At 49.9% G+C, this 27281-nt stretch overlaps 1 protein-coding gene across 10 annotated transcripts in view; it reads right to left on the reverse strand.

The window, feature by feature from the left end:
• PTK2 (protein tyrosine kinase 2) overlaps positions 1-27281 on the reverse strand; it is a 115195-nt gene that overhangs the window by 53140 nt on the left and 34774 nt on the right. For 5 of the 10 annotated variants that reach the window (XM_070392443.1, XM_070392441.1, XM_070392442.1 and 2 more), the window contains 12 exons: positions 24715-24802; positions 21116-21195; positions 20275-20337; positions 18587-18641; positions 15357-15497; positions 14799-14876; positions 13558-13665; positions 12104-12221; positions 10454-10484; positions 7425-7477; positions 2752-2832; positions 1811-1828 (listed from right to left, as the gene is read on the reverse strand). In XM_070392443.1, the coding sequence (XP_070248544.1) occupies positions 1811-1828; positions 2752-2832; positions 7425-7477; positions 10454-10484; positions 12104-12221; positions 13558-13665; positions 14799-14876; positions 15357-15497; positions 18587-18641; positions 20275-20337; positions 21116-21195; positions 24715-24802 (914 nt within the window). The remainder of the gene's footprint in view (positions 1-1810; positions 1829-2751; positions 2833-7424; positions 7478-10453; positions 10485-12103; positions 12222-13557; positions 13666-14798; positions 14877-15356; positions 15498-18586; positions 18642-20274; positions 20338-21115; positions 21196-24714; positions 24803-27281) is intronic. The other 5 variants (XM_070392437.1, XM_070392439.1, XM_070392440.1 and 2 more) reach the window with 3 other exon arrangements.

A 27281-nucleotide genomic window follows, 5' to 3' on the forward strand; every position in this document is an offset into this window, starting at 1 on the left:
GCTCCCGACTTCCCAGCGCTGAGAGGCTGCAGACAAGGTGGGCCTGTCACCAGGCCCCCTCTGCTCGCTGGCAGGAAGCGGTGGTCCTTTCCTCTCGTGCTGGCTTGAACATCTGCAATTCTAACAACCTGCTCCCGACACCCCTCCCTCGGCCCGCAGGGAGTGGATGAGTCATCTGTCCCACAGGGTAACCCACAGGGTAACATCTGCTCAGTGACTAGGTTACTCGGCCACTCAGGGGGACTGACCGATTTCACAGCTTCCATCCATCTGCTCTGACACGCCCTGCCCTTTCCTGTCCACTAGCCACGTGACCCAGCCAGAGTCGGGAACTTCCTGTAAGAGGCCCACACGCTGCTCACACTGCCTCCGCTGATCATGCTCATCTATGTGGCTCACACTCCATGGGTAGAGCCACAGCCACTATGTGAATGAGCCACATGACTGTGTTCCAATAAAACCGACTCGTGGACACTGGCAGTTGAAGTTCATATAGTTTCAATGCGACAAATACTTTTGTTTCCCCTCCACCCATTAGAACATGTAATGATCACTCTTAGCTCCAGGGCAATATAACAACAGCAGGCGGGCCGTGTTGGGCCCGTGGACCTTGGTTTGTGGACCCCTGACCTGGACTAAGTGATTAAGGCATAGGCCCAGTTTGTCTGTCTGTAAAACGGGGGTAACAGTACTTGCCCTGTATAGTTCACAGCATTAGAAATTCAAATGCGGGAGCACACGAGGACGTTTTCACGACCTAACTTGTGCTTCCGCAATCGCACAGCCGCGGGGAGACCTCTCAGAGGGAGGGCCCAGGAGGCCAGCCTCTGCTCAGGATCGCCATGGCAGCTGAGGACAGCACGGGCAGAGGGGCGCACCGGAGGCTGCAGCCTGAGACCTGGCCACTCAATTCCTGGTGGCCTTGGGTCATCAGTGGCCACGGGTCATCAGTGGCCACACCTGCACAACAGAGAATCGCCACGCACAGAAACTATCCCTGAGTGGAAGCCGCTAACCTGCCACTCCCGGGAGTGTCTAGAAGTGCGCTCGGCTCCCCGGCTGCAGGGCCCCGAGGCTGCAGGCCCCAGGACGCACTGTTCCAGCCCCGCTGACTTGAGATCTTCCCCTCAAGCACTCTGCTGTCAGGCACAGTGATCAGTCCCATCCCCGACAGACAGGTGAGATCGGCCGGGACAGCAGCCGTGCGTGCGTCTTCCCGCGAGGAGAAGTGCACCCTCGCTCAGTGTCCATGGGTGAAGGCTGCCTCTCCGAGTGGCGGGCACAGGTAGACAAAGCAGACCCTGCAGGCAGGGAGCCTCCAGCTGCCTGGGTGCTCTCCTCAGCTGCTTGGGAAACAGCCGTCACCATCACAGCTGACACCTCCCCCATGATTTCAGTGGGTGTGACTCTGAATAATCGCTCCCCCTTCCTCTCGGCTCCCTCTCCCCACACGCAGCGCGGAGCACGGCTCAGATCCTGCACTTAGGGGGCGGTGTGCTCTCGAGGGGGACACGTCCTGTTGAACGATACGTCTGGACCACTTTTCTACAACTTTGGTTTGAATAACAAAACCTGGAAAATTCACCATGAATATATACAAGTCAAATGTACCAGGGAGATGTCGTGAAGAAATGGAGTTATCGTTCCATGTCGAAGCCCTAAGCAATTCCCATGAGACGTGCACTCACACCAGCATTCCACACACGTGCTGTCACACAGACCACCTCCTGCCTTTCACTCAGTCCTGAGCTACATGACATCAGCAAATAGCCATCTCACATTAGTAACATGAATGTAAAATAAACATTACCGTCCCCACTAACTTCATCTGCAGATCCAGGTGGCATGCAAAGAAAGGGGTGGGGGGAGGGAGGAGAGGAGGAGAGAGAGGGAAAACACTATTAAAATGACAAGTAAATCAAAGTGTAAGGAAAACAAAAAAACTACCCCCCAAGGTCTACTTCGAAAGACGGTGGAAGCGTGTTTACTTGACTTAAGGCATTGCGGTCAACACATTAGTTACACTGCGGTGCGGTAGAGTTCAAGGTGGTCTCTACCATACTGAACAAAATTAATTGGATTGCCTCTCACAATTAAGTGTTAAAATGGCTACAACCCCCCTTACCCCCAAAGGAAATCTGGACCCTCTCAGGTAAAGATGGAAGCAAGTGTCATTGGTGTGTATGCTCAAGGGTAAGCAGGGGCAGCCCTGGCGGCTCTTCAGGTGAGCCCAGCGCAAGGCCGCGAGGGGCCGGCTCACAGGGCCAGTTTCCATCTGGATCCGCCCGGCACTTGGAGAATCTCCTGCTCCCTCCCTACAAGTCTGCTCTCCGAGACCCTTTCCACGTGGCCTGGCAGCCCCTGCTGGGCAGCATCCCTCCACAGCTGCCTCAAGCCCGGACCGCATCTCGACGCATGGCCACTCCCTGCGTCAGCCGCATGCCCCGTCAGGAAACCCGGTGCACACACAGCAGCTGCGGGCCTGCGCCCCAACACCCACACCCACACGTGGAGCCGACGCTCCTCGCCCTGCCATGCATGCACACATCAGCCAGCAGGCAAACAGTCTTCTATCGACAGAGCAGCCCAAGACCTTCCCGCAAACACTCGCCCCGTCGCTGCTGGGCCGGGGCAGCACATACGCAGACACCCTGTCACGATGCGCTCTGCTCGAGACCATCTACAGCATCGGGGCAGATGCTGGCTGGGTGCTGTGGCTAACAACGGCCTGTGCAAATATGAGTGCAGTACCCGTACGAGGTTCGTGGGAACAGAAGAGCAAAGGGAGAAAGCGCCTAGATTTCTTAGCCTTATGCTGGCAGTGACTCACTCCTTTATAAAGAGGCGAGAGAAAGAGAAAAACAGAAACATTATTTCAATACAAAAGAAACATTTTTAAGACATAGCTATAAAATAAACACAAAATTGCAATACTTTGACTATTGACACATCATTTCTTACTATGATTAACTTGGGTTTGGAAAAGAATTACTATTTTAACATGCAATTTCCTATTTTAGCAAAGATTAGCACTAGGTACAGAAACTTCCAGCAAGACATAAGGAGAATCGCAAGACTCTGCAGTCAGCCAAGTGAAGGTACAGATACCTTTACAAACAACAAAACCGAAACAAAACAAAACAGGATGAAAAGTAAAGACCAACACATAATTCCAGATTCTCGTGAACATCTGACATTCAACCATGAAGAAAAAGATGCAGAAACCAGCCTAACAAATCCTGATTTGTGAAGGAGCTTTATGGGCAATTCCCCCAAATCATCAGAAAGACAGACTCACAGACCGGTTGTATACACTTATGCAAATTACCTCAACAAAAAACACTGGTGATGAGGATGTTTGAATACACAAGTTGCAAAGCTCTCTACCCACCAGCATCGCTTATGCATTCACTCCCTCATTCACATACTCACAGCTCATTGGAAAGTCAACTATCTCTAGAGGAGGCACCTGCTGGATCAACAAGACACATCCCAGCCTCCAGGAGCTCACGGCACAGTGAGAAACAGAGAAGGAACATTTAGTAGAGTAGAGCAGGGCAATAGCAGGCACATCACAGGGAATTCAAACAAGGGACACACAGCACAGCCTTTTAAGATGTAGCAGTGACATGTGACAGAAGAGGCATGAAAATTGAACCGCAAACCCAGAGGGACCCATCAAGAAAGATGGGATGGGGTGGTGACAGCCTCGGGTGGAGGGCGGGGCTGGCTGGAGTGGGTCAATGGGGGTAAAGGGGGGACTATATGTAATGCTTTCAACAATAAAGAATTATTAAAAAAAAAAAAAAAAAAAAGATGAGGACGTCAGGTGTGGTTCCAGGGAGAGCCCAAGTCAGGGTCAAGATGGCCACAAGTTATGGACATCAACAAGCCAGGAGCACTGGGAAGTGGAGCATCACCTAAGGCAGCACCAGGGAACGCCAAGGCCAGGCCACGTGGTGAGTGTGTCCTCCGATCTTCAGTCACATAAGCGACCAGGCCTCTCAATCCCACTCCTTCCCTGACGTGATGGTTCAGTGCTAACCACGTTAACTTGATCTCAGCCCCGAGTTCTGAAAAAACAGTCCTTCTGGCACATCATCCAACCTGGGTGGTCATGGGAAGCCCTGCCCTCAGCAATGTTAGAAATCCACGAACTCCTAAGGAGGCTCAGAAAGAGGAACCCCACTGGACAGCATCACCTGGGGAGGGAAGCAACTTTTTCAGAATCTGGTGATGGAGGGAAAGAATAAGACAGTCTTTGCAGTAGGAACCGTTCCTCAGTGTGACTGAGAAGCTGCTGGGGAAAGCTGTCTTTAGAACAGCGGTTCTCAACCTGTGGGTCGAGACCCCTTTGGCGGTCGAATGACCCTTTCACAGGGGTCGCCTAAGACCATCCTGCATATCAGATATTTACATTACGATTCCTAACAGTAGCAACATTACAGTTATGAAGTAGCCACGAAAATAATTTTATGATTGGGTCACAACATGAGGAACTGTATTTAAAGGGCCAGAAGGTTGAGAACCGCTGCTTTAGACACAGCCCAGCTAAGGAACCAACAAGGAAATGGCGGAAGCCGCATGTCCTCACTCTGCAGCCCTGATGGAATACAGGCGTGGCATGGGGGTCAGTAGCTGCTAGAGCCATCAGGACACACTCACAGGAGCTTTATAATGGATGCATCATACGTACCAAATCTATCGGTTGCTCTGAACGCCACAGAAAGACAGCCAGGTGGCTGTGCATCACCCGGATGCAGTCTTGTAAAAAAAGCCAAACCACTGAACCCGACTCTGATCAAACTTTTCTGGATCCTAACACCCAGTTCAGAGGAAATGCAGGAATACAGGGGCCTGAGCCCAACGCACCCAGCACGGCATCACAGAGCTGGACCAGCCAGACCTAGAGTGTGGGAGACAGCATGACGCCATGCCCTCAGCCAACAACCTGCCATCAGAAAAGGAAAGCGAGGAGCCCTGACTGGCGGCCGGCGGACGGAGACAGCCGTTCTAGCAGCGCTGCTGCTCCAACGCCCGCCAGCAGACTGAGCGTGACCGGGCAGAGGGCAGATCAGAGGAGTCTGCACACCCAGTGGGGAGGTGGTGTTAAGGAATTACTGTCCATTTTCTTGCAGCAAATATTTTTAAAAGAGTCCTTAAGTTTTAGACATATTTACAGATGAAATACGTCTTCGGTGCTTTAAACCAGCTGCGGGAATACCTGTGTGGGGTGGAAGCCGCAAAGAGCATGACCAGCGGCGGCATCCGCTGGTGAGTGCCGGGAGGGGCATACCAATGCCACCCTCTCTGCTTCTCAGAATAAAATTTCTCATGAAAAAAGTTTTAAAAATTAAACACTCAAAAGCATAACAATAGCCATACGTTCGTATGGTTTCTTGCTTGTAAAAGTATCAAATAAATTTTTGTCTTGACTCGTGCAGGCTGGTTTTAATAAATTCCACAATTACTACGCAGCCACAACATGCTGCACACCTAGGAGAGGGGAGAAACCTTGAGTTCAAATTCTAAAATTTGCATTTTAAAAGTTTCCAGCCTCCCTTTAAAGTTTTTCTCTTTCAAGAAAATAAATAATGGGGCCTTTTGATATTAGCAATACATTTAGCAAGATGACACTTGGGTTTCTCATATTTTATGAACAATTTTTAAAAGTTTATTGAAGCCCTGTCCTGATCCAAGCCCCCCTCCCGCTGTGACCACACTTACAGACCCCTTATTACAAGCACCGGCCTCTGGGTTCTACGTTCTACCTGTGCTCTATAATACGCACAAGTTTCATAAAAAAAAATTTTAAAACCCACTTGGTAATTAGGCTAAAAACCTACTCTAGGCCCAGAATAATGTGCACACTGTTCCACATGAGACATTTTTGTAGATCTTACTCATTTTTATAGAGAAACCTGGTGTTGATGTTAAAGATAAACTCTCCACACACTGAGCACAACTGTAGCCGTCTTACTAAGGATGTAGTAATTGCCTTTCCTTTGCAATGAAGTATGAGTGTGGGCTGCTAGCCGTCTCCAGAATGTCAGGAGGGAGCTCTAGTTCCCAACCAGGGATCCATCGGGAGCCGGACCCGAGGGCCTCCAAGGCCTTGCCGCAAACCTCCCCGAAAGCGTCCAGAACAAACCGCAGTGAGCGACTCGCAGGGATCATCCGGGAGACAGGGACTCTCACTTCGCTCCGACTGCTCCTGCCTTTCCCCTTCCCCGCTCCCTGAATGCATTCCTCTAAGTCCCAGCACAGAGATGCATTTAAAAACATTTGTAACTTGCTGGCCACCCAGCAGCCGGCAGGCCTGGGACACCGCCCACCAGCACAGCTCCGCTCAGGCACACCGCCCCCCGCTCCACCCTGGCGGGAAGAGCTCAGTGACTTCTGAGGGGGTGCTCGACACACACCATCGCACACCACGCATCGCTGGGGTATCTTTGCTCAGCGCATCAATACCGCACAACACTCCTGGGAGGGGCCTGCAGGATGTGTGTGCACAACAAGAGAAGGAGCGATGATATGTGTATGTTGGAAAACAAAAAGAAGCCACATCATCAACTAGGCAAAAGCACAGACTAAACTTCAGGAGAGATGAACTCAGGCAAATGACACTAACAGGAACTAGGCTTCTCCTAAGTCACACTGTCAGATACCAGAGCTGTCAGGAAGCTGTTACATACGTTAGAAACGTGCCGTACACCCAAGAACAGGTTACATGAGTGTGCGGACACATGTGTAGACCTGTGTGTGTGTGTACATATATAATGTGTATTGTAAGGGAGCAAACTTGGGTCCATCCAAGATGCTGCTTCTTCCCCCCGTTCCTGTTTTCACATTTTCAATGGGGAAAAGGACACATATATTTTGAAAACATACCAAGGAAAGTACACCACACTCATCATGCCAACAAACAGCTAAGATCATGCTTATGCCATTATCTTAACTATAGTTTTTAAAAAGCGATATTCAAACACCATTTTATGTTAATTGTGAAAGACAAAAACCACCTAAAAATGTTTCACATATTCTGAACTTCCAGAAACAATGATATGCAAAGTACATTCTGTTCGAGTCTGCTGAACTGCAAAGATAAATTATAATGGCAATTCCAAAAGTAAAACTGTTCACAGTAGATACGATTAACATGACAGTAAAACTGAAGAATAACTTGGAATTCTATATAATCGTGAGTAATCTGGAACTATACATGTACATCTCATCTACAAAAACACCTCTGAGCCATACTCACACCTATTTAACGAAGGTAAAATTACCAAGCTGGGAGTCAGGTCTTACTCATGAGCTGTTCCGAAGGAGCAGTCGTAATAGGAGAACCTGCCGCCTCCTACTGCGCTGCTGGGAGCGAAGCCTGTGCAGCCGGCCCTGTGGTTCCAGGCCGAGCCCCTTACCTGACACGGAGACTGCGTGTGTCCGCACGCCCTGCTTCTCGCTGTTGGCCAGCCTGCAACAGAGAGGGGACTGCTTGAGTGCCGTGCTCAGGACCAAGCGGCCATCACGCCTTCAAACCACACCGTGACCGCCAGGAGGACCAGGCCATTTCCCGTGGAGACTCCCGTTTCAGAGGACGGGCTTCTGAAAACATTGGATTCTACTGCCCAAACCCTGCCCTCCCCCAGCTGCTTAACTTTTTAAAGGTCAGAACTTCAGGTGGACACGGAAGGCTCTGTGACCGGGAACTGGACTTGCTCTCTGCAACAGTCTGAAACCCTGCTCAGGACTGGCCCCCGCGCCCAGAGCACAGGCACGAGCAGGTGGCAGTGAGCAGACATCGCCACGCACAGGCGGGAAGAGGTGAGCTTACATATCTGGCTACTGGTGTCAGGAGATGGCCCAACATTAGTGTTTTACATATTTATCCACATAAAATAAAATGTTGGCCAAAGGTTTTAGTGACATTTAAAAGATGAAAGTATAGCTCAGTTAAAAATGTTCGGAAAACACAGAATAAAGGAACCCTATAGTCTTCAGAAGAAGCTTTTCCCAGACATGTATGCTTTGGCTATGCAAGTCCTAAATAAAACTCTCCTCGTATACGGAATGTCAACTAGGAAACACTGGAACTTAAATAACATCGATTCTGGGAGCTCGGGACAGTCCCTGTGAAACTGTCAACCTGGATAATGAATGGTTTCGGCACAAAGCCACAGAGTTGAACTCCATTTATGGAATTCTCTATCTAAGACGGTGACTTTAAGAAAAGTCCAGGCAAAGCTGTCTTCCCCCAAACCCCGCCCCGCGCCTCTGCGCCTCTGCACTGCAGCGGCCTCCGCCGGGAGCCCCTGGGTGGACGTCGGGCGTGGGCAGAGGCTGCCTTGCCTTCTTCCGTCCCCTGCTGCTCGGCCCGGGCCCCTTCCCCAGGGTCTGCCTGTCTGTTGTTGAAAGTCACCTTCTTACGCTTCCTGGTCAACGGCAACAACGGGGGCTGCTGCTCTAAGACTTGACCTTTGCTTTATTTATTCAGGTTTTCTAGTGCCTGTGACCATTTCTAACCCAGCACCTGCTCCACCCACATTTATGTCTACACTTAGGATTCCTGTGTATTTTCATCCTCAAAGTCATCCTTAAAGGCTTTCCACGATTGAAGATACTCTGAGCGTTAGTTCCTGGCCTGATATGGGACATTAATAAATACTTAGTAAGCGTCATTGAGTTGGTGAAGCACCCTCCATTCACCCACACACGGACTGTGTGCCTACTGTGTGCCAGACACCACCCAGGGCTAGGACAAAACATGCCCCTGGCCTTCAACGAAGTCATGGGGTTGTGGACGAGCAAACAGGTGATTTGCAGAGTCTGAGGACTACGGTGAAGTGGGGTATGCTATGGGAAAGCACACTGGGCCGCTTCCAGGACGGGCTCATGGGAGGTTTCCAGAGGCAGTGAGGTGGGTGAGACCTGAGAGGTGAGCAGGCCTGGCTGCAACAAGGGGGCTGGAGGAAGGGCATTCGCCAAGGCCTGGCGGGAGCGAGAGGGGGGCACTTCAGCAACTGAAAGCGCAATGCAGCTGAGCAGCAGAGTGTGGGGAGTGGCGGCACGAGGCCAGGGAGCTGGCAGGGGCGTGCTCACGTGGGGCCCAGCGGGCTAAGGACGCTGGCATTTATCCTCAGAGCCACGGTCACGCAAGGGCTTGAATGAGGAAGCGCCCCCACACTGGAGCGCCGACAATGGATAGGACAATGGGCAAAGCTGGACAAAGGTGGGTAGTAGGTGAGCAGAAAAAAGTTAACCCACAGGCCTGGACTGCTGTCCTCTGAGGTGCCTGTGGCTGGTGCTGGGGACTTGGGTTTCAAGAGGGCTCCCAGCCTCCCCTCCCTGGCAGGGGATAAGAGCGCTGTGCCTACACTGCACCAACAACACAGTGCCTCCTGAAGTCCTGCTTTCCTTCAGGGAGTCTGGAATTTTAGTCCATTCCAGGCAGAGAGTGTGTCTGTGCCCAGGAGCCCATAAAGACCATGGGCACTGAGTCTCTAACCAGCTTCCTGGATCAACAACCCTTCACATGTTCTCCCTTGTTGCTGGAGGAACAGGGGTGTCCTGCTGAGTGTACTGGGAGAGCGCTCTTGGGAGCCTGTCCTGGTGTCCTCTGCATGTCACCCCTGTGCCCACCATGCTGGTTGGGCTTGGTGCCCTTTTGCTGGACCACTGCACAGCTGTGACCATGTGTGGAGTCCTTTCCAGAGAATCATGAACCTGGGGTGGTCTTGGGGACTTCGCACAGAGGTCCCTGGGGCAGCCCAGACAGAAGAGAACAAGAGCTTTAAACGGGAGGGGCCGTGGGAGGCGGTGCAGTGGATGGAGAACAGGGGGGGCAGGGGGTGCTGGGAGCCCCTTCGCCCCGGGCCCCAGGGGAGTGCTCCTCCACAGGCCCGGGGCTCTGCCCACCCGCCTGGGCTCAGCGCACAACTGCAGTTGGTTACTGCCCTGTACCCCAGCCTCAGCTGTCATTTGGTCACCAGTTCCCAGCACACTGGCTGAGAAAGAGACGTTATTAAGTAAGTTCTTTAGGCATTACTATCAATTTTTAAAATTGTATACATCAACACATTGACTATGAAATTAATGACATAAACAAGTAAAAAAGTGAACATAAATTACTTCATAACTTTGAATGCTCTCACTTGTGAAATAGCCAGAATGGTCCCTATCTCCAGGTTCCTGAAAGACCAGCGATGACTAACTGTTTAGCCGGCCCCAGTCTCGCCGCTCTGACTGCTCCTGAGCTCCCTACTGAACAGAAAAGAACCTTCTCATCAGACCCACGCACATCACGTGATCACAACGGCTTGATTTCCACCTGGAAATGCCTGCCAGTCCCCATGAAGAAGTGTGGCGGCCTGGCTGGCCAGGCAGGTGGGAAGGAAGGAGTGATTCCCAGTTTCTAGCCAGTGAGTCACAATGTGCACGCAGCAGCACTTACTTTGGTATTGACGGCAAAGCCCGTTCGCCTTCTGGGGAAAAAAGGAAAGACAATGGTGAGGTTCCTTCTATTCCCTTCGGAAGATCATCCGTAGAAATCAGGGCTGAGAAGGATGAGTCCCTTCCAGTATCTCAGCAACAGCCCTTTAAAGGAAGTTCAAGTGTGAAAGTGACAAAACGATGAAGGGTGTCTTCCCAGGAGGCTCTCAAAGAGCAGGGGCCTGATGGTCCAGTGAACACTCCATAACAAAGGGCTGGACCTTCTACGTTTTGATAAATGAGCTTACTAGCAGCAACAAAGGTTCCAATGATTCCTGTCTACACACGTGTGCACACACACTGCTTGCTCCTCCACTCCTGTCCGGGGCTCTCTGTTCTTGTGCTTTTCGTGTTTGTTTTTTAATATATTTTTATTGATTTCAGAGAGGAAGGGAGAGGGAGAGAGAGACAGCAACATCAATGATGAGAATCATGGATCGGCTGCCTCCTGCACCCCCTACTGGGGATCAAGCCCACAACCTGGGCGTGTGCCTTTGACCGGAATCGAACCCGGGACCCTCAGTCAGCAGGCCTACGCGCTATCCACTGAGCCAAATCGGCTAGGGCTCCTCAAGCTTTTCTATACTCTCCACGGTAAACCCAGCCTGCTCACGTGGGCACACACCAGCCAGCCCTTGCGGACTCTCCTCTGGAGCCACCTTCGCCACCAGGTGCATGCCGGAGGGACCCTGTGTCCGCCTGCCCCCCACACAGCTGGCTGCTCTGGGGGACGACTGTGGAGCCACCGACCAGGATCTAAAGTCGGTGTCACTTGTCTCTCACAGATGAACAATCTCCAAGTCAGGGTTCCCAGACTGCGTCCCACTCACAGCAGCCGTGGCAGCCACGGGAACACAAGAACTGACACTGGGAACACGTGTGCACAAGCGCAGTCCCAGGCCTTCACACACATGCAAGTGGACCCCCCCCAAGCCCACAGAAGACAGGCCACACTTTGTGCTCAGAGATGAGCGCCGTGGCACAGAGAGGAGGCGCCACAGAGGGCAGCAGAGGCTCGGACTGGAGCCACAGGCGACACACTTCCAAAGCCCAGTGCCCCCTGCACTCACCGTGCGACTGTCCTGCTGGGAAAGCTTTCTTTGACGTTCAGGAGCCCAAGCCTCTGACACGTCCCTTCCTACTGCTTTGCAAAACCCACACACCATTTCTGAAGCAATACAGCCCCCCTAGGATAATTATTCATCCTAATTGTTGCTTTTACCTCATGATTTAGAACTAATCTTGTTCTTGGGCTGCTCTAAGCTTTTGAGATGTACAAGAAAAAACAGCAAAGAGTTTTATTTACATGAATTAGAAGAGAAACTAAAAACCAACCCAGAACATTATCCCAAAAGTTTATTTAAAAATGCTAACGGTCACCTAGAGAACACTCCGAGTGCATCGCTCACAACACACCAGCTTCCTTTAAGCTCTATTCACACCCAGCGCTTGGGCGGGAGCTGGGCCACTTCCCTAGGAAAACAAGAATGCAGACTTACGGGCTGAGTCACTCGTCTGCGTTCTCGTTCAGAGCTATCGAAAGGGGCTCCAGGCTGTGGGGCAGCTCGTCTCACAGCGCGGTGGGCACGCGCCAATGGAAACAGAAGCTCACCTTTCTGGGGTCGGATGATGAAGGACTGGGAGGCTCCGTTCACCAGCCGGCAGTACCCATCGATCAAGTCGGCCATGTTCTCGGCGATGGTCAGGGACGGTGCTGTCACCGTCAGAGGCTAAAAGGGGAACAGACCGAGAAAGAGCCGCTATTGTTCTCCCCACAACCAGCGGGACAGCTGCGCGTGGCATCAGATCGCTAGATGCCGTGGAAACGGGGTGGGAGGGAAACAGGCTGGTCCTGAGGTTTGAGGGAAAGGAAATTTGATATTTCAGACGCTATTCCTAGACTGTGACAGAAGGCAAACCCAGACGAAAACGGAAGCATCACTCACACGGAGACTCGCTTTCTAGAATACGAGGAGGTGAAAAAAGTCTTCCCCTTCAGAACGCCTGCCCCTCTGCACCCTCTAACGAAAGGAAGAATGCAGAGGACCAGCAAGCTAAGGTAGGGTTTGCTGCAGAAACTACACTAACGGAGTAAATGTTAGCAACCACCCTTCACAGCTTTTCTAAATCCAAGGGAATGAGTGAAATGTCACTATTCTCAAGCATGTGCTGCCCAAGAGCGTAGACATCCCTCCTTCCAACAGAAAACAGGCGCTTCGATAGCCTTCCTAACAACCCCCATGGAGTGCCATCCAGGCGACACGCAGAGCTGTGCTGGACTTGCAAACACAGCCTTGTGCTGCTTCACGTAGCACCTACCATCCCCTGTAAGTGAGCAACTTGCCTCCCTGCACTACCCACTGTTACGTGGGGGAAAGTACAAAGAAAGGACCGTGTGAAAACAACAGGACCCCACAAGAACTTCCAGAGCTCTTTGCAGGAAATCCCCATTTACGACAAGGTTTCAATATTTATCATGTCATTTAATACTAAGAATCAAATGCATTTCCCAGAGCCTCAGAAACGCCCCACCAAGGGGGAGAGGAAGGAGGACAGGTGAGAAGCAGTGCAGGTGAGCACGGCCAGGAGGGCCGCCCCGGGCCTGGCGTGCACCGCAGGGGAGGGATGAGCGCCTAACATGCTTCCACACCACACACAGTGTTTGCGCCTCGCTGGCCCGACTCCTCCACACGTCGTGTTCCCCGTCCATCTGCAGAAAGGCTACCTTAGGCGGCACTGGTCTGGTGCTCACTCCCCACGCCACACCTGTTGCTCGTGCACTCATGCACGCTGATGGAGAACCCAGGCTCTGGGGCCAGACGTCGTGGTGTGGGAAATAACAGTTTACAGAATACGTGTATTTTTACATAATTTTAAGAAGTTGATTGCCTTGGTAATTCGCATTAATCTTCAATCATCTTCACAATGATGCTCTCAATTGATTTTTAAATCTGTGTCCTGTTCTACTCTTGGGGCATTTAATCAGGATTATTTGTAATGTACCAGTGCTGAGGACCCATGGACACCTCGCCCTACAAACACCGCGACGGCAGTGAGCGTGCGTACCTCAGGCGCGCCCGCTATCTTGAGCTGGAGCATTCCTTTCCTGTCCTTGTCTTCGCTGTTTGAATACTGAATGGTCTGCACTTGATTGAAGTCGGCCAGATGTGTGGGCTTTGGGAAGAAAAGGCACACACTGGACCACACAGCAAAGACGGACTCCACGCATCCCCGAAGGCTCAGTCCCACCCCCGCTCTCCTGAGGACGCCCTCCCCTACGCCTGGTGTCAGAGGGAAGGGACTGTCCCAGCAGCACCAGGGGCTTCTCTTTCTGAGCAGCGGTGGAGCCGCTGGAACCGTTGCTCACTGCAGGGCCTGCGATGTGCCTGCTCTTTGCGCTCCTGGTGGCCAAGGAGGGGCACTGCCCCGGGAGCTGGCCAAGAGCCACGCAGGTACCAGAGCAAGGAGACAGACAGGCGAAGGAAGTAGAAGGGAGTCCTTGACTTGGCTCTTCGCCACCCAGGGGAGGGAGGGGGAGACGGAACCATGAGAAATTCCTGGTCGGAGCGAATGTTCTGCTCCCGTTCCCACAGGGAGGGACTGGGCCCACCCACTCCCAGCACATCCTGAGCCTGCATGAGTCCGAGACCTCAAGTTCCAGGGTGGAACGGAGCTCGGGAGGTGGGAGGTGCCCAGGGACCTTCCCATGCAGACAGGCCAAGGGCCTGTGCTCAGTTCCCAAGCGGAATTCATTTCTCAGGAGACCAGTAGGCCTCTTCTGTGGCCCTCCAGCATTTCATCGGTGACTCCTCTGCATGCAGTCAATTCCGACACATTTATCCAAAGCAACCGGCCTGGCTACGGCCTCCTGCTCTTATCACATCACAAGCTATCAGCTTCTCTTGCCAAGTGCCCCCCAAAACATGGGTTACACCGTGGGGTGGGGCGGGAATTCTGAATCACAAAGGACTCAAACTCAGCTTCCTCCCAGCAAAGCGTCTTTACAGCTTTGCTTTCAGGCACAGGAGTCTTCGGAGATGCTCCTGGGTACCCCCGTGCCCCCTGCCCTGGCGTCTGGGCAGCACGGCCCCAAGGCTCACTCTCCTCTGGGCCCAGGGGGCAGGTGCCCATGTGGTTCCTGCCACCGGCCTGGCTCTTTCACAGCTCCTTCCCTGGCTTCTCCCTCGCTCCGTCTACAAGTGCCCCAGACCCAGCGAATCCCCATTCCTTAGCTCGGCCCTCGGCCGGCAGCCAGCCTACGTGAGGGGGCGTGTGCAGCAGTGGCCGGGCGCCAGGAGCAGACTTACATTGCAGCCCTTGTCTGTGAGGTAGCTGATGCCTTCCTCGGGGCCGATCGCCAGCTCCACCGAAATAATCCAGCTTGACTTTTGAAGGTGAGACAGGTGAAGGCAGAGGTACCGGAAGGAAAAAGAACTATTTTAGATAAAGAGCCGGGGCACATTAAAGGACCAATGGGAGGCTGGCTGAGCTAGCCATTCATCTGTCTAACCGAGTAATATGAAGTATTTATAACCTCATCGATCTGCATCTCCCTAACCTCACCAGAGACTCTGCGCTCCTTCCAGGGGGTCTGAAACTAATGGCTGCTTGGGAAGACAGTCTGAACAGGGCAAACTAGCCCTTCGGGAACAGGTTATCAACAGTCTGCGCAGCTGGAATAGAGTCTAACTGAACACAGGCATGCCATCAAGAGAGATGACTGTACTCACACTGATACACTTTTTGGGCATTTCCCCACATTCTGATGTTCGAAATGTGACCAATTCCATTTCCATCAGAAATGTAGATACACCAGGTAAGAAAAGCCAGCTGGCCACGCCCGCGCCTCCCCGAGCAGCACTTACCCCGAGTGCGCACTTGAAGCACTCCTTGTCGAATCTGTACACTGGGGAGAGGATCTCGAAGAACTTCAGGATGCTCTCCTCGCGGTTGAGGTTGGCAAACTGTCTGAAAGTCTGCTGGATCAGTTTTCTGAGTGTTTTGGCCTACGCGACAATCACAAAACCTTTCAGAGTCGAGAATGAGGCAAGCGCTCGGCAACACCAGCTGACGTCAAGGAAGAGGTCTTCCCTACACACTCGGTGCACCTGTCACAGCTTTGCAAATGCCATCCTCGTCAGAGCTGTGTTTCTTTTTAAATAGCGATAATAAAATACAAAGACACGGAAATACCACCTTCACCACTTTCCAGTGTATAGTACAGCGGCTCCAAGCTTTGTATCTTAGATGGAATGTGTAAGGTAATGTTGGTTCATTCGAACATGTAAAGAGTGAGGCATTAAAAACATGCCCCTGCCCATGACAGGGACCTGGCACAGGTGAGGAGCCGCGGCACTCACAGGCCCATTGCTAGGGGGGCAGTCAGTGCAGCCTTTCCGACGGACTTGGCATCTCCCACCAGAAACCTTAGAAAACCACACTCTTGGCCCAGCAGGGGAAACCCAGGGCATGCCCGCTGAGGACGGTCACAGAACGGCGGGCTTGGCACAAAGAGGTGGGACTCAGACAAAATGAAGCTGCAGGGCTGTCTGTAGGAACGCACGCTGCTCGGTCTGTCTACCCAGCTCTCTCCCCAGCCCTAAGAACGGCTGTGTGACGGTGACAGACATTAAAGTCCCATCACAGAATTCCACGAAGAAATATGAGAAAAGTATGCACACGCAGGGGCTCTGAAAAGGAGAGCACGGGGTGGGACTCAGACACAAACACATGGGAGCACAGTGAGCACAGGGGTGGGACTCACACACGGACACGTGGGAGCACAGTGCTCACCGGCATCAATGCATGAGGAAGCAGAGAAACAATATGCCCTTCATCTGCGTGGGACACAAGGCATCCCATCGATCCCGCATGCTATTCAATTTCAAACGGATTCACAGAGAGAAAACCACTCAGAACCTGACACTTCCTCACAATGAAGCAGCATGGCCTTAGCTGGCTTGGTCAGGGGACAGTGTTGGCCTGTGGACTGGAGGGTCCTAGACTCCATTCCGGTCAAAGGGCATGGACCTCAGTTTCAGACTCGATCCCTGGCTCTGGTTGGGGCTCCTGTGGGAGGCGACCAACTGATGTGTCTCTCTCACATCGAAGTTTCTCTCTGGGTCTCTCCCCTCTCCCTTCCACTCTTTAAAAATTAATGGAAAAATATCCTCAGGTGAGGACTAAAATAATAATAATAATAATAAAGCAGTATTATTAGGTCAGAGTATCAGAAATTACAACACGAAAATAATTTCCTATCAGTCAACCGAATACTTATCAAATGCCGCTAGCAACAACGGATGCCTAGGGCTTCCAGATGAAAAGGTTATGATGTAATGCTAAAGAAAATTTCCAATAAGGAAAGAACAGACTGCTAAATACAGATATGCTAACAGTGCATACACAGTGTGCTTTTTAAAAAATGAGATAGCCAAAACCGGTTTGGCTCAGTGGATAGAGCGTCGGCCTGCGGACTGAAAGGTCCCAGGTTCGATTCCGGTCGGGGGCATGTACCTGGGTTGCGGGCGCATCCCCCGTAGGAGATGTGCAGGAGGCAGCTGATTGATGTTTCTCTCTCATCGATGTTTCTAATTCTCTATCTCTCTCCTTTCCTCTCTGTAAAAAATCAATAAAATATATTTTTTTTAAAAAATGAGATATGACTGATATGACACTGTGGTAGTTTCAGGCAGACCACACGATGACTCAATATTGAATGTATTGCAAAAGGATGGCCCCAATGTCCGGTTATACCCATCACCTCACAGAGCTGCACATTTTTTTCTTGAGAAGAGAACTTTTAAAGCTACTCTTGGCAACGTTCAAATATGCAAGACGGTCTCCTCAGCTGCAGTCGCATGCTGTGCGTCACATCCCGGGACGTTTATTTGGTAACTGGGAGTCTGTGCCTTTGGACTCTTCCCCCATTTCCCCACCCGTCCCCACTTCTGGCACCCACCCATCTGCTGTCTGTGTCTATGAGTTGGGTCTGTTTTGTTTGGGATTTAGACTTTAGATCCCACATAGGAGTGAAATCACACGGTATTTGTCTCTAACTTATTTCACCCAGCACTTGCCCTCCAGGAACAGCCATGTTGTCACATGGCAGGATCTGCTGCTGCTGCTTTTTTTAAATATATATTTTTATTGATTTCAGAGAGGAAGGAAGAGGGAAAGATTGAAACATCAATGATGAGAGAGAATCATTGATTGGCTGCCTCCTGCACCACCCCCCACTGGGGATCGAGCCCACAAACCCAGGCATGTGCCCTTGACCAGAATCGAACCCGGGACCCCTTCAGTCCATAGGCCGACACTCTATCCACTGAGCCACACCGGCTAGGGCAGGATCTGCTTCTTTTTATAGCTGAGTACTGTTCCATTGAGTGTGCATGTTCTCTATCCATTCATCCATCGATGGACACAGAAGTTGCTCCCTGTCTTGGCTACTGTAAATGCTGCTGCCATGAGCATGGGTTGCTTCTTTTCAGCCTGCCCACAGGGGCCTGTATCAGATGGGAACTTTTCATGCCAACACCAGGTTCACTCTCCCTGGCGCCCACGCTCAGGACCTGGCACCCAGCAGATGCCCACAATGGAGTGCTGAGTGACTCCTAAGCCGGGGATTCTGTGCTTGACTAAGTGCCAACCCCGCACTGGCACCTGCTAATCGGACATGAGAATTACTGTTTCTCTAAGAATGAAACTGAGCGCCCACTGCTGCTCTAGAAAGCACTTTATTTCATCACCTGGGAACTGGAGAGCAACTTCTCAAACCAGCAGACAGCAGAGCCCCACCTGAGTGGACACCTTCCGTGGCCCTGGTCCAGCCCTGTCCACGGCACCACAGACTGTGCCCACGTGTCACTGTCTGTCCACCGAGGACACTGTGCACTCCTCCCTTTGACCGTCAGGCTCTCACTTACTCGAGTCTCCTGTCTCCTCAGCTGTGACAGCTTCCGACACTCTTGAAGAGTAAGGAGCAGGAAGCTGTGCCTACAACATCACAACTTACACACGAGGGAGGAAACCACCTATCACAGGGGGTGTGAGTAAGTGGCCATCTGACTGTGATACAGTGAACTCTAATTACCTTGACAGAATCCAGTAAACTCCTGGGGAAAAACCGCTTCAAACCAACATCTTTTCTGAAATAGAAAAAGATTTGTAACAGTAACACCAAGTCCATGAACAGAATGACACTACTGCCAGAGCCCAGGAGTGTGACCTATTTATCCCTGCACATGCAATCCAGGAAGGAAGGACACAACATTCCAGCTCACCAGCAAGGCCACCGAAGGGACAGGACTAGTCATCATCTAGACCAGCGGTTGCCAACCGGTGGTCTGCGGACCACTGGTGGTCCGTGAGGTCTGAAAGGTTGGCGACCGCTGATGTACACATACGCAGAAGACATCCATGCAATGTGGTTTTAGTAGAAAGTCTTTTGTTCTTTGAACACTTACTGGAAACCTATTTTAAATATTGCCTCTTTGAAACGGCAATGTACAGGTAAACTGCTCTTCTCCCAGCTCCATGTCAAGGGGGCAGTGCTGTACTTGCAGATGGGCCGGGTTAGGTAACAAAAGGGGAACAGGCTATGGGAGTTTAAAAAAATAAACTGTGAATTAATCCTAAAGGCGGATTCTTTTTTAAACTGAACTTTTTGAGTAAGGGACACCTTTACCCAGTCGAGGTTCATCATCTCAGGCTCACACAGGAAGCAAGAGATTCAGGGATTTGCTGAGGACAAAAGCTGAGGGTGTGAAAATGCTGGAACCCGGTAACTTTCTTTAGATCAGGCTACAAATCCATCGCGTTACAAGAGCTCCAGCACGCTGGCCAAGGAAACGGATGGGCAAGGAGCTTTCTTTTTTCCTTTCAAGACCAAGTGCCCAGGGCTTTTGGCCACTAGGTGGCAGTCATGTGCTGATAAGATGAAATAAAGCCTGGACACAGCAAGGAATGTCAGGAGACCCGGGCATGTACAAAAGATCAGGGAGAAAAGTGAAATACAGGTTTCTGTTCAAAATCACATAAGGAAACAAATAAACTGAATATAAAATATTTAAAAACACATGGAAGTCAGCGGCGTCATACAGAAATCACGCCAGTGCATGTGGTTGATCCTACACCCAAAGTCTAACCCTCTCCTCTACGACCTGACTGGTCTTTACTGTGGGGTTCACTCCATCTTTGTAACATGCTTGTTGGCTCCATAACATACTTTCCCTGGTTTCCTCTATCCGCTCATTCACGAAGCCCTGGTTTTCCATTTACTTCTCTAATTTCTCATCTTTTCCAATCTGCAGCACCGATGTGACTCCAGGGTGAAAATTTAAATTTCTAGATAGTGCTTTTCCCATTCTCTAAAGTTGGATTTGTTGATTTTTAGAATAAAAATATCAAGAGTAACCCAACTGTCTCCTCAGAGCAAGGTGTTCTATCCAAAACAAAGTGACGGTTTTCCAGCCGTTATCTCATCGAGTTTCTGTGCCTTCGCAAAAGCTGGTCTCCCCTCCTGGATCAGCCTGCTGCCCGATCAGCAGCCCCCCACCTACCCACACTCCTTCTCCAAAACTTGGAGTGGACAACCATCTCAGATATCAAGTACTGCCCCCTACCCCGACACCCTCTAGAAACTTCTACATTAGTTCCTAGTATGTTTTAAATAATATTTACTTTCAAGTAAAGATCAACTAACGAAAACTACAATTTGAAGAATGAGCTAGTTCTGAATATTTGCTTCCAGAAGGCTCGTTTCCAACGTGTGATACTTACTCTAATACTTCATAGTTAGACTTCTTCTCTAGTGCATTGCCCCGCATCTCCCAGTACGATCGCCTAAAATCAGGAAAGATATGAAGTTTTATACACGTGTAAAGAATGTCTATGTTGTCCAATGATAAAAACTGTAAGGTGGGAGGGACTTAACTACCCTGTGGCTCAGCCACAAACATTCTGATGAACTCGAATACAGAATGAACCTAATTCGCAGCATGTCCCCACATCCTAATGAAGCACAATGGATTAACCCAGAACTATTTCTTTTTTTGAAATTTTTACTATTTTTAAAAAATGTTTTTATTAATTTTTTAGAGAGAAAAGGGGAGAGAGAGAGCATGAGAGAGAAACATTGATTGGTTGCCTCCCACACGCACCCTGAGTGGAGATTGAACCCACAATCTGGTTATGTGCCCTGACTGGGAACCGAATGCGACCTTTCAGTGCTCAGGACAACACTCAACAACTGAGCCTCCCGGCCAGGGCAACCCAGACTATTTCTACTGAACAGCCTCCTTTCCCCTTTAAGGGGAAGCAGGTCTGACTCTCTGGAAAGGCGAGGCACAGATTCCAGCCGTAAGGGACCAGCTACATTCACAACTTCTGAACGTCACCTTCCCTCAAGGGTCCGCACACAGTCGGAGCCACACCCACTCAGGTGGAGGCCCACATCACAGGGCAACCGCATCAGACATGCAAGAGAATTGTCTTCAAGTTGTTGCTCACATTTTATTCAATATTTTATTGATAATCTTTATGAGAAAAGGAAAATACCTGAGTAATTTCCCAAAATAACAAAAGCCACTGATGCATAAAGACTGTGCAGTTAGCGCCTTACCGTATTTCTAGACAACCCAACTTCAAAGCGATGTCCTGGTCTACTTGGTCCGCGATCTCCAACATATAATCACTCTTCACCTGCAACAAAGGAATGGGAAAACAATGCTGTTTAAAAAAATACATTTTAGACTTACTCATTCAATAGATGTTCACCTTTGCATACTGTATACATACTGTCAGTAATGACGCTCGATGCGGGACATGAAGATGAATAATAAAAAAATAGTGAAAGATCTAACAAGAGCCTCTCCTCCTAAGAAGAGCTGGTGTAACCTATGAGCATGCACATGGGACTTTAAGAAACAACAAACTTCGTCAGAATAACTTCGAGCTGCTCTACACCCTTCCTACCGTCAGAAGGGAAAGCTGGAGGGGAGCCCCTATTCCCGTGCAAATTCGCAGTGGACATATTTTCTAACTCAAACTTCAGCATTTTTTGGACCTTCGTGCAAGACCAGGAACATCTACATATTTCAACATCCAGTGAACTCTGCAACTGACAAGCTTCCGCCTACCCACCACCTGTGATCCATCTGCAAAATAATAAAACATGCTCAACATCTCACGTAAAGAGGAGAATCTAACAGAATTTTACAAATGCCTCCCCACCATGAGTACACGCAGCCGCAGAGCGCCTCTCCACGGGAGGACCTGTTCAGGTGAAGCAGGGAATACGCCTCTTTCCGACGGCCATGACGGGCTCAGCACCTGCACTGATGCTCACGCTAAGAAGCACCGGGGGAACCTCCGTGGAGGGAAACGCTCTCCCCTCCAAACAGAGCTCCACTCTCCCATTAGCAGACCACTCTCCCCACAGCAGAATATCAATTCCAGTTGAGGAAAATACATCACCATAAGGCTGTCATAAAGATTAATCCCATGATTTTTTTAAAAATATATTTTATTGATTTTTTACAGAGAGGAAGGGAGAGAGATAGTTAGAAACATCGATGAGAGAGAAACATCGATCAGCTGCCTCTTGCACATCTCCTACTGGGGATGTGCCCGCAACCCAGGTACATGCCCTTGACCGGAATCATCGAACCTGGGACCTTTCAGTCCGCAGGCCGACGCTCTATCCACTGAGCCAAACCGGTTTCGGCAATCCCATGATTTTTAAACACTATTTTCAGGTGGGAAAATGTAATCATTTGCTTTATTTCATTCATCAAAACCAAATTCATGTAGTATTATATTTGAGTTTTTCATCTTACTGTGCAATAGAATGCAGCACAGGGTGTAATATAAAACCCACTCACATCTCTAACAGGAAGTTTTTGGTTTTCCTAATCCTCACCTGAGGGTATTTTTCCACTGATTTTTAGAGACTGGAAGAGAGACGGAGAGACAGAGAGAAATATCAATGTGAAACAAACACATCAATTGGTTGCCTCCTGCACGAGCCCCGACCAGGGCCTGGCCAGGGAAGAGCCTGCAACCAAGGTACGTGTCTTTGACCAGTATCGAACCTGGGACCCTTCAGTCCACAGGCCAATGCTTTAACCACTGAGCCAAACCAGCTAGGGCTCTAACAGAAAGTATTAACCCTAAACTACTCCATACTTGATTCTATATGTCAGCTCAGTGCCTTGGCCCCCACAGGAGAGTTTGCGTTTTGCTTTGCTCTCTTCTGAGTACTCTGTCAGCTAACAACTTTGTCAACAGACCCCGAAGCCCGCAAGTAAGACTGGACGACAGAAAACAGTGTGCCCGGCCTCAGGCACGCTTCCCCAGGCGCGGCTAGCTTCTACACCAGAGTGAAGTCATGGTGTTCCATTCAGTGTTGCGAGCCAAGGGACGGACATGCTCATCTAAATCTTAAAGTATCTGTAGACAAAACAGTGACAGCTTCATGTCAGACCAGGCATCCTAAGAGCCAACAATTTCAATAATGCTAATGGTTTCTGTACAAGTTCAGCTAATATGATAACTTCTTTTTAAAAAAAATACATATTTTTTATTGATTTCAGAGAGGAAGGGAGAGGGAGAGAGAGACAGAAACATCAATGATGAGAGAAAACCATTGATCAGCTGCCTCCTGCTCGCCCCACGCTGGGGATGGAGCCCACAACCTGGGCGTGTGCTCTGACCAGGAATGGAACCGTCACCGCCTGGTTCATAGGTTGATACTCAACCACTGAGACACACCGGCCGGGCAATACAAATACTTCTTGACTAAACATTGACGCAGCCCTTCAAACCAATGGCCACCACTGCTTGCAAGAGGTTACCAACCAAATATTCACACTTTTCACAAGTACAAGTTCAGATCGAGAGAAAGAGGAATAAAATACTATATGGCAAAGGGAAAACTCTATTTCAGGGTAAGACAATAGTTTTGTTTTAGAATGAGCCATTAGCTTTAGTGTCAAAACTTGTTTTTATAGACTCTTGCTCTCCAGTGAATAAGTTATAACAAGATTCTAGTTTATTTATAGTGTGTTGATTAATATCTTTCAGAAATTCTAAAATGGGTCAAAAACATTGAGTGAATCATTCACCCTGTCTCACACTGGGAGTCCCATTTGGGGCATCTTTAAATGAAACTCTACATCCACGGAACAATGTCCAACAAGTCAGCCACCAACACCCACTACGTCCACTGACAGGTTTTCCTCACGACACCATCCCAGAGCATGGGACACAAGGAACAGTGGAGTACAGGTGAGCTTTCAGAATAAATAATAACAGTAAGGGAGGTTACTGTAAGTTCCCTCTCCGCTTCTCTGGGAATGGTGGTAGAGAGAATGTAAACATGATTCCTTCATATCTAACCTGATAAAAAAGCCAAAACAACAAAAATACAGATTCTTCTGAAACAGAACGAATAACAAGAGATAACACTCAGGAATGCTCACCATTCCCCCATCTAGAGCCTCAGGATTCCCAGATGTGAAGTTCAACAGAATAACAGGGCACAACAAACACACAAGGAAACGCATCACGACACAGGAGTCCCTGCTCGCCGCCCGCACACAGGACGCCCAAGGCATTCGGGTGCTGTCATTCAGATTCAGAACAGACACTGACTCTCAATAAAATGATTAAGAAATAAAAGTGCATTTAGTGGCAAAATTGTAGCTCAAATGTCTCTGATATTCATTAGACACTGTGAGGGCACAGCTCACTAATACTAACAAGATTTACTCAGTCGTAAAATTGTGTTGGTTCCTTTATGCCACATGTATTTATTGCCTAACTAATACTGTCAGGTGCAAACAGCACCTCCTATTGGTGTAAAAAAGCCAATCCTGGCCTATTATGGAAACTGCTTTTGAGGTTATACAGGTGCAGTCAGCTCTGACACAAAGTGTGCATCTGCTGAGCGTGCTGACACTCAGGCATGTGAACTAAACTTGAATCAGAGTGAACGACGGCTGTGTCACCAAGGACTTACTGTCTCCACATAAAATTATCTGTTAAGAGTTGCCCAAGCATACAAAAATTCACCAAGTGTCCAAAGTTCCTAAGTTCTCACTAGCTAAGAGTGACAAACTTATATTCTCCCAAATGTTAGATTTCATCTAATTCTTAAAATAAAGCTATGTAATAAGTAAAATTCAAAGAAAAAAAGTCTATTAAATCACCCTCCTATACCTGTTGATAGAAGAAATTCAAAGTTGGCTTGTCTTCAGTAAACTGGTTTAGAAATCCTTTTGGCAAATAACGAATTCTCAATTCATACCTAAAAAATAATGCACAAAATAGAACAATTAGAAATCAGTAATTTCCTCAATTCATCGCTACAATTACAATATGATGGTGTGTATGGCATTGCCAAATTACTCTGAAATATTTAAAAAATAAGTTAAAATATAACTAATCTGTAAATGTTTTATTTTTCAGCACAAAAGCGAGCACGTAAGTGTCCTCAGCTCCACGATTCGGCAAGAGAGGGCCTGTCAAGAAGCCCAGCAGCCCTCCAGCCCTTAGCCACCGCCCACCGCTGCCGGGGCCGCGCCCTCGCACGCTCCGCATGGCTGACCTCACCCACAGGGACTCACACAGGGGCACCCTTCGTGCCTGGCTCCCTTCATTCACCAACATGTTCATGAGATTTGCCCGCATCTAGCAGCTGGAGTTTGCTCAAAGCTGAAAAGTGTGACACACACAACCATTCACCCAGTAACTGCTGATGGCCACTGGAGTTGTTTCCATTTTTCGACTATCCTATCTAATAAAAGAGTAATATGCAAATTAATCATCACTCCGTCACTCTGACACAAAGATGGCGGCTGCCACGGAGCTGGAGCGAGCAGGAGGCTTGGGTTGCCCCCAGCGATGGAGGAAGCCAAGCTTCCCGCCTGCCCTGGCCGGACCTGGGCTCCGCTCAAGGCTACAAAGTTTCAATTATAGAAGATAAATAAATCCCAGATACCTGATGAAAAAAAGGACAGGCTGGGAGCTTGGGTCGCCGGGGGGCGCGGCCAACCTGAAAACGGCCATCAGCCCCTCACCCAGGCTGGCCAGGCAACCCAGAGGGACCCCCCCGCCACCCTGAAGGGGCTGTGGCCAGCCTGAAAATGGCCCTCAGCCCCTCACCCAGGCTGGCCACAGCGCCATGGGGTGAGGGACCCCACTGGGAGGCTTGACCAGCCTGAAAACGGCCCTCAGCCCCTCACCCAGGCTGGCCAGGAACCCCAGCGGGACCCCCACCCTGATCCGGGACACCCTTCAGGGCAAACCAGCCGGCCCCCACCCGTGTACTAGGCCTCTATCCTATATAATAATGCAAATTGACCCTAACAGCAGAACCACTGGGAATGACTGGTCACTATGACACACACTGACCACCAGGGGGCAGACGCTCAATGCAGGAGCTGCCCCCTGGCGGTCAGTGTGCTCCCACAGGGGGAGCACTGCTCAGCTACAAGCCAGGCTGACGGCTGCCAGTACAGTGGTGGTGGTGGGAGCCTCTCCTGCCTCCTCAGCAGCGCTAAGGATGTCTGACCGCAGCTTAGGCCTGCTCCCTGCTGGCCAGTGGACATCCCCCGAGGGCTCCTGGGCTGCCAGAGGGATACCTGACTACCAGCTTAGGCCTGATCCCCCAGAGAGCAGGCCTAAGCCAGCAGGTGGACATCCCCTGAGGGGTCCCAGACTGCGAGAGGGCACAGGCCGGGCTGAGGGACCCCCCCGAGTGCACAAATTTTTGTGCACCGGGCCTTTAGTTTGGAATAATGCCAAACACTCATTTTTTCCTTCCTCTAAGCATAAAAAAAGTAATCTATTTGCTCAGGAAGCCAAGCTTCAAGAATGGTTGAAACAAACGGATTTCACCAGAATTCTCATTCTCATATTCTCTCTCTCTCTCTCTCTCTCTCTCCCATAAGGAAGACTCCCGCACATCTTCTGGGGAGCACATGTACACCTTTCTGCTGCGTAGCCACAGGAGCTGCACTGCTGGATGATAACTGTACACACTGTAGCTTTATGCGATATCACCAAGCCAGTGAATAAGCAAGAGATGTACCAGCTGACACTCCCACCAGCAGCATGGGGTGTCCTGGCTCCTCTACACCCTCATTCTCCCTGGCATTTCTAACCTTTTCATTTGGTCACACTGATGTTTGTTTATTGCAATAGTGCACAGTGATTTTAGCTGGCACGTCCTTGATGAATGATGAAACTGGGTTAGGAAGCTTGGCTGGTAAGACCAGCTGCCCAGCACAGACTAGAAGCTCATCGTCCTTATTGGTCAGTGTCTGGTGCAGAAGCATCCATGAACGTTTAATGAATCAGCACACTCAGAAGTCCATCCTGGTTTTTAATGGTGTCACTTCCAAACGTGTCAGAGGTCCTGCTTACTGTCTTATGGCTGTCAATCTTTTTAAGATCTCTTGTTGAATTCAGTATTACAAGAAAACACTGGCTTTTCAAATTAAGGACACATAGGGAATGTCATTTCAAGAGCACACACACACAAAAAAAAACTGTACCAAAATACAATCTGAAACGCCCTACACTCCCAGTTCTCGTTTTCTTTGCCCTCTTCGGAAAAGGACGCCTTTCCTCCAGCTAGGAGTTTTCTCCTGCAAAGATCTGAGAAAACCCTCTTTGCAGAGTGAGCTGTGAGCCCAGGGAGCAGGGACATGCTGAACAGGAGGACGTGGCCCACATCTTGGCAACAATGAAAAGGATTTTCTTTTTCAGTTGCTCTGCAAAGT

The sequence above is a fragment of the Myotis yumanensis genome, unplaced genomic scaffold (assembly GCF_028538775.1).
Source record: "Myotis yumanensis isolate MYYU_CA2020_CCGP unplaced genomic scaffold, mMyoYum1.0.hap1 SCAF_15, whole genome shotgun sequence".
NCBI classification, from domain to species: Eukaryota; Metazoa; Chordata; class Mammalia; order Chiroptera; family Vespertilionidae; genus Myotis; species Myotis yumanensis.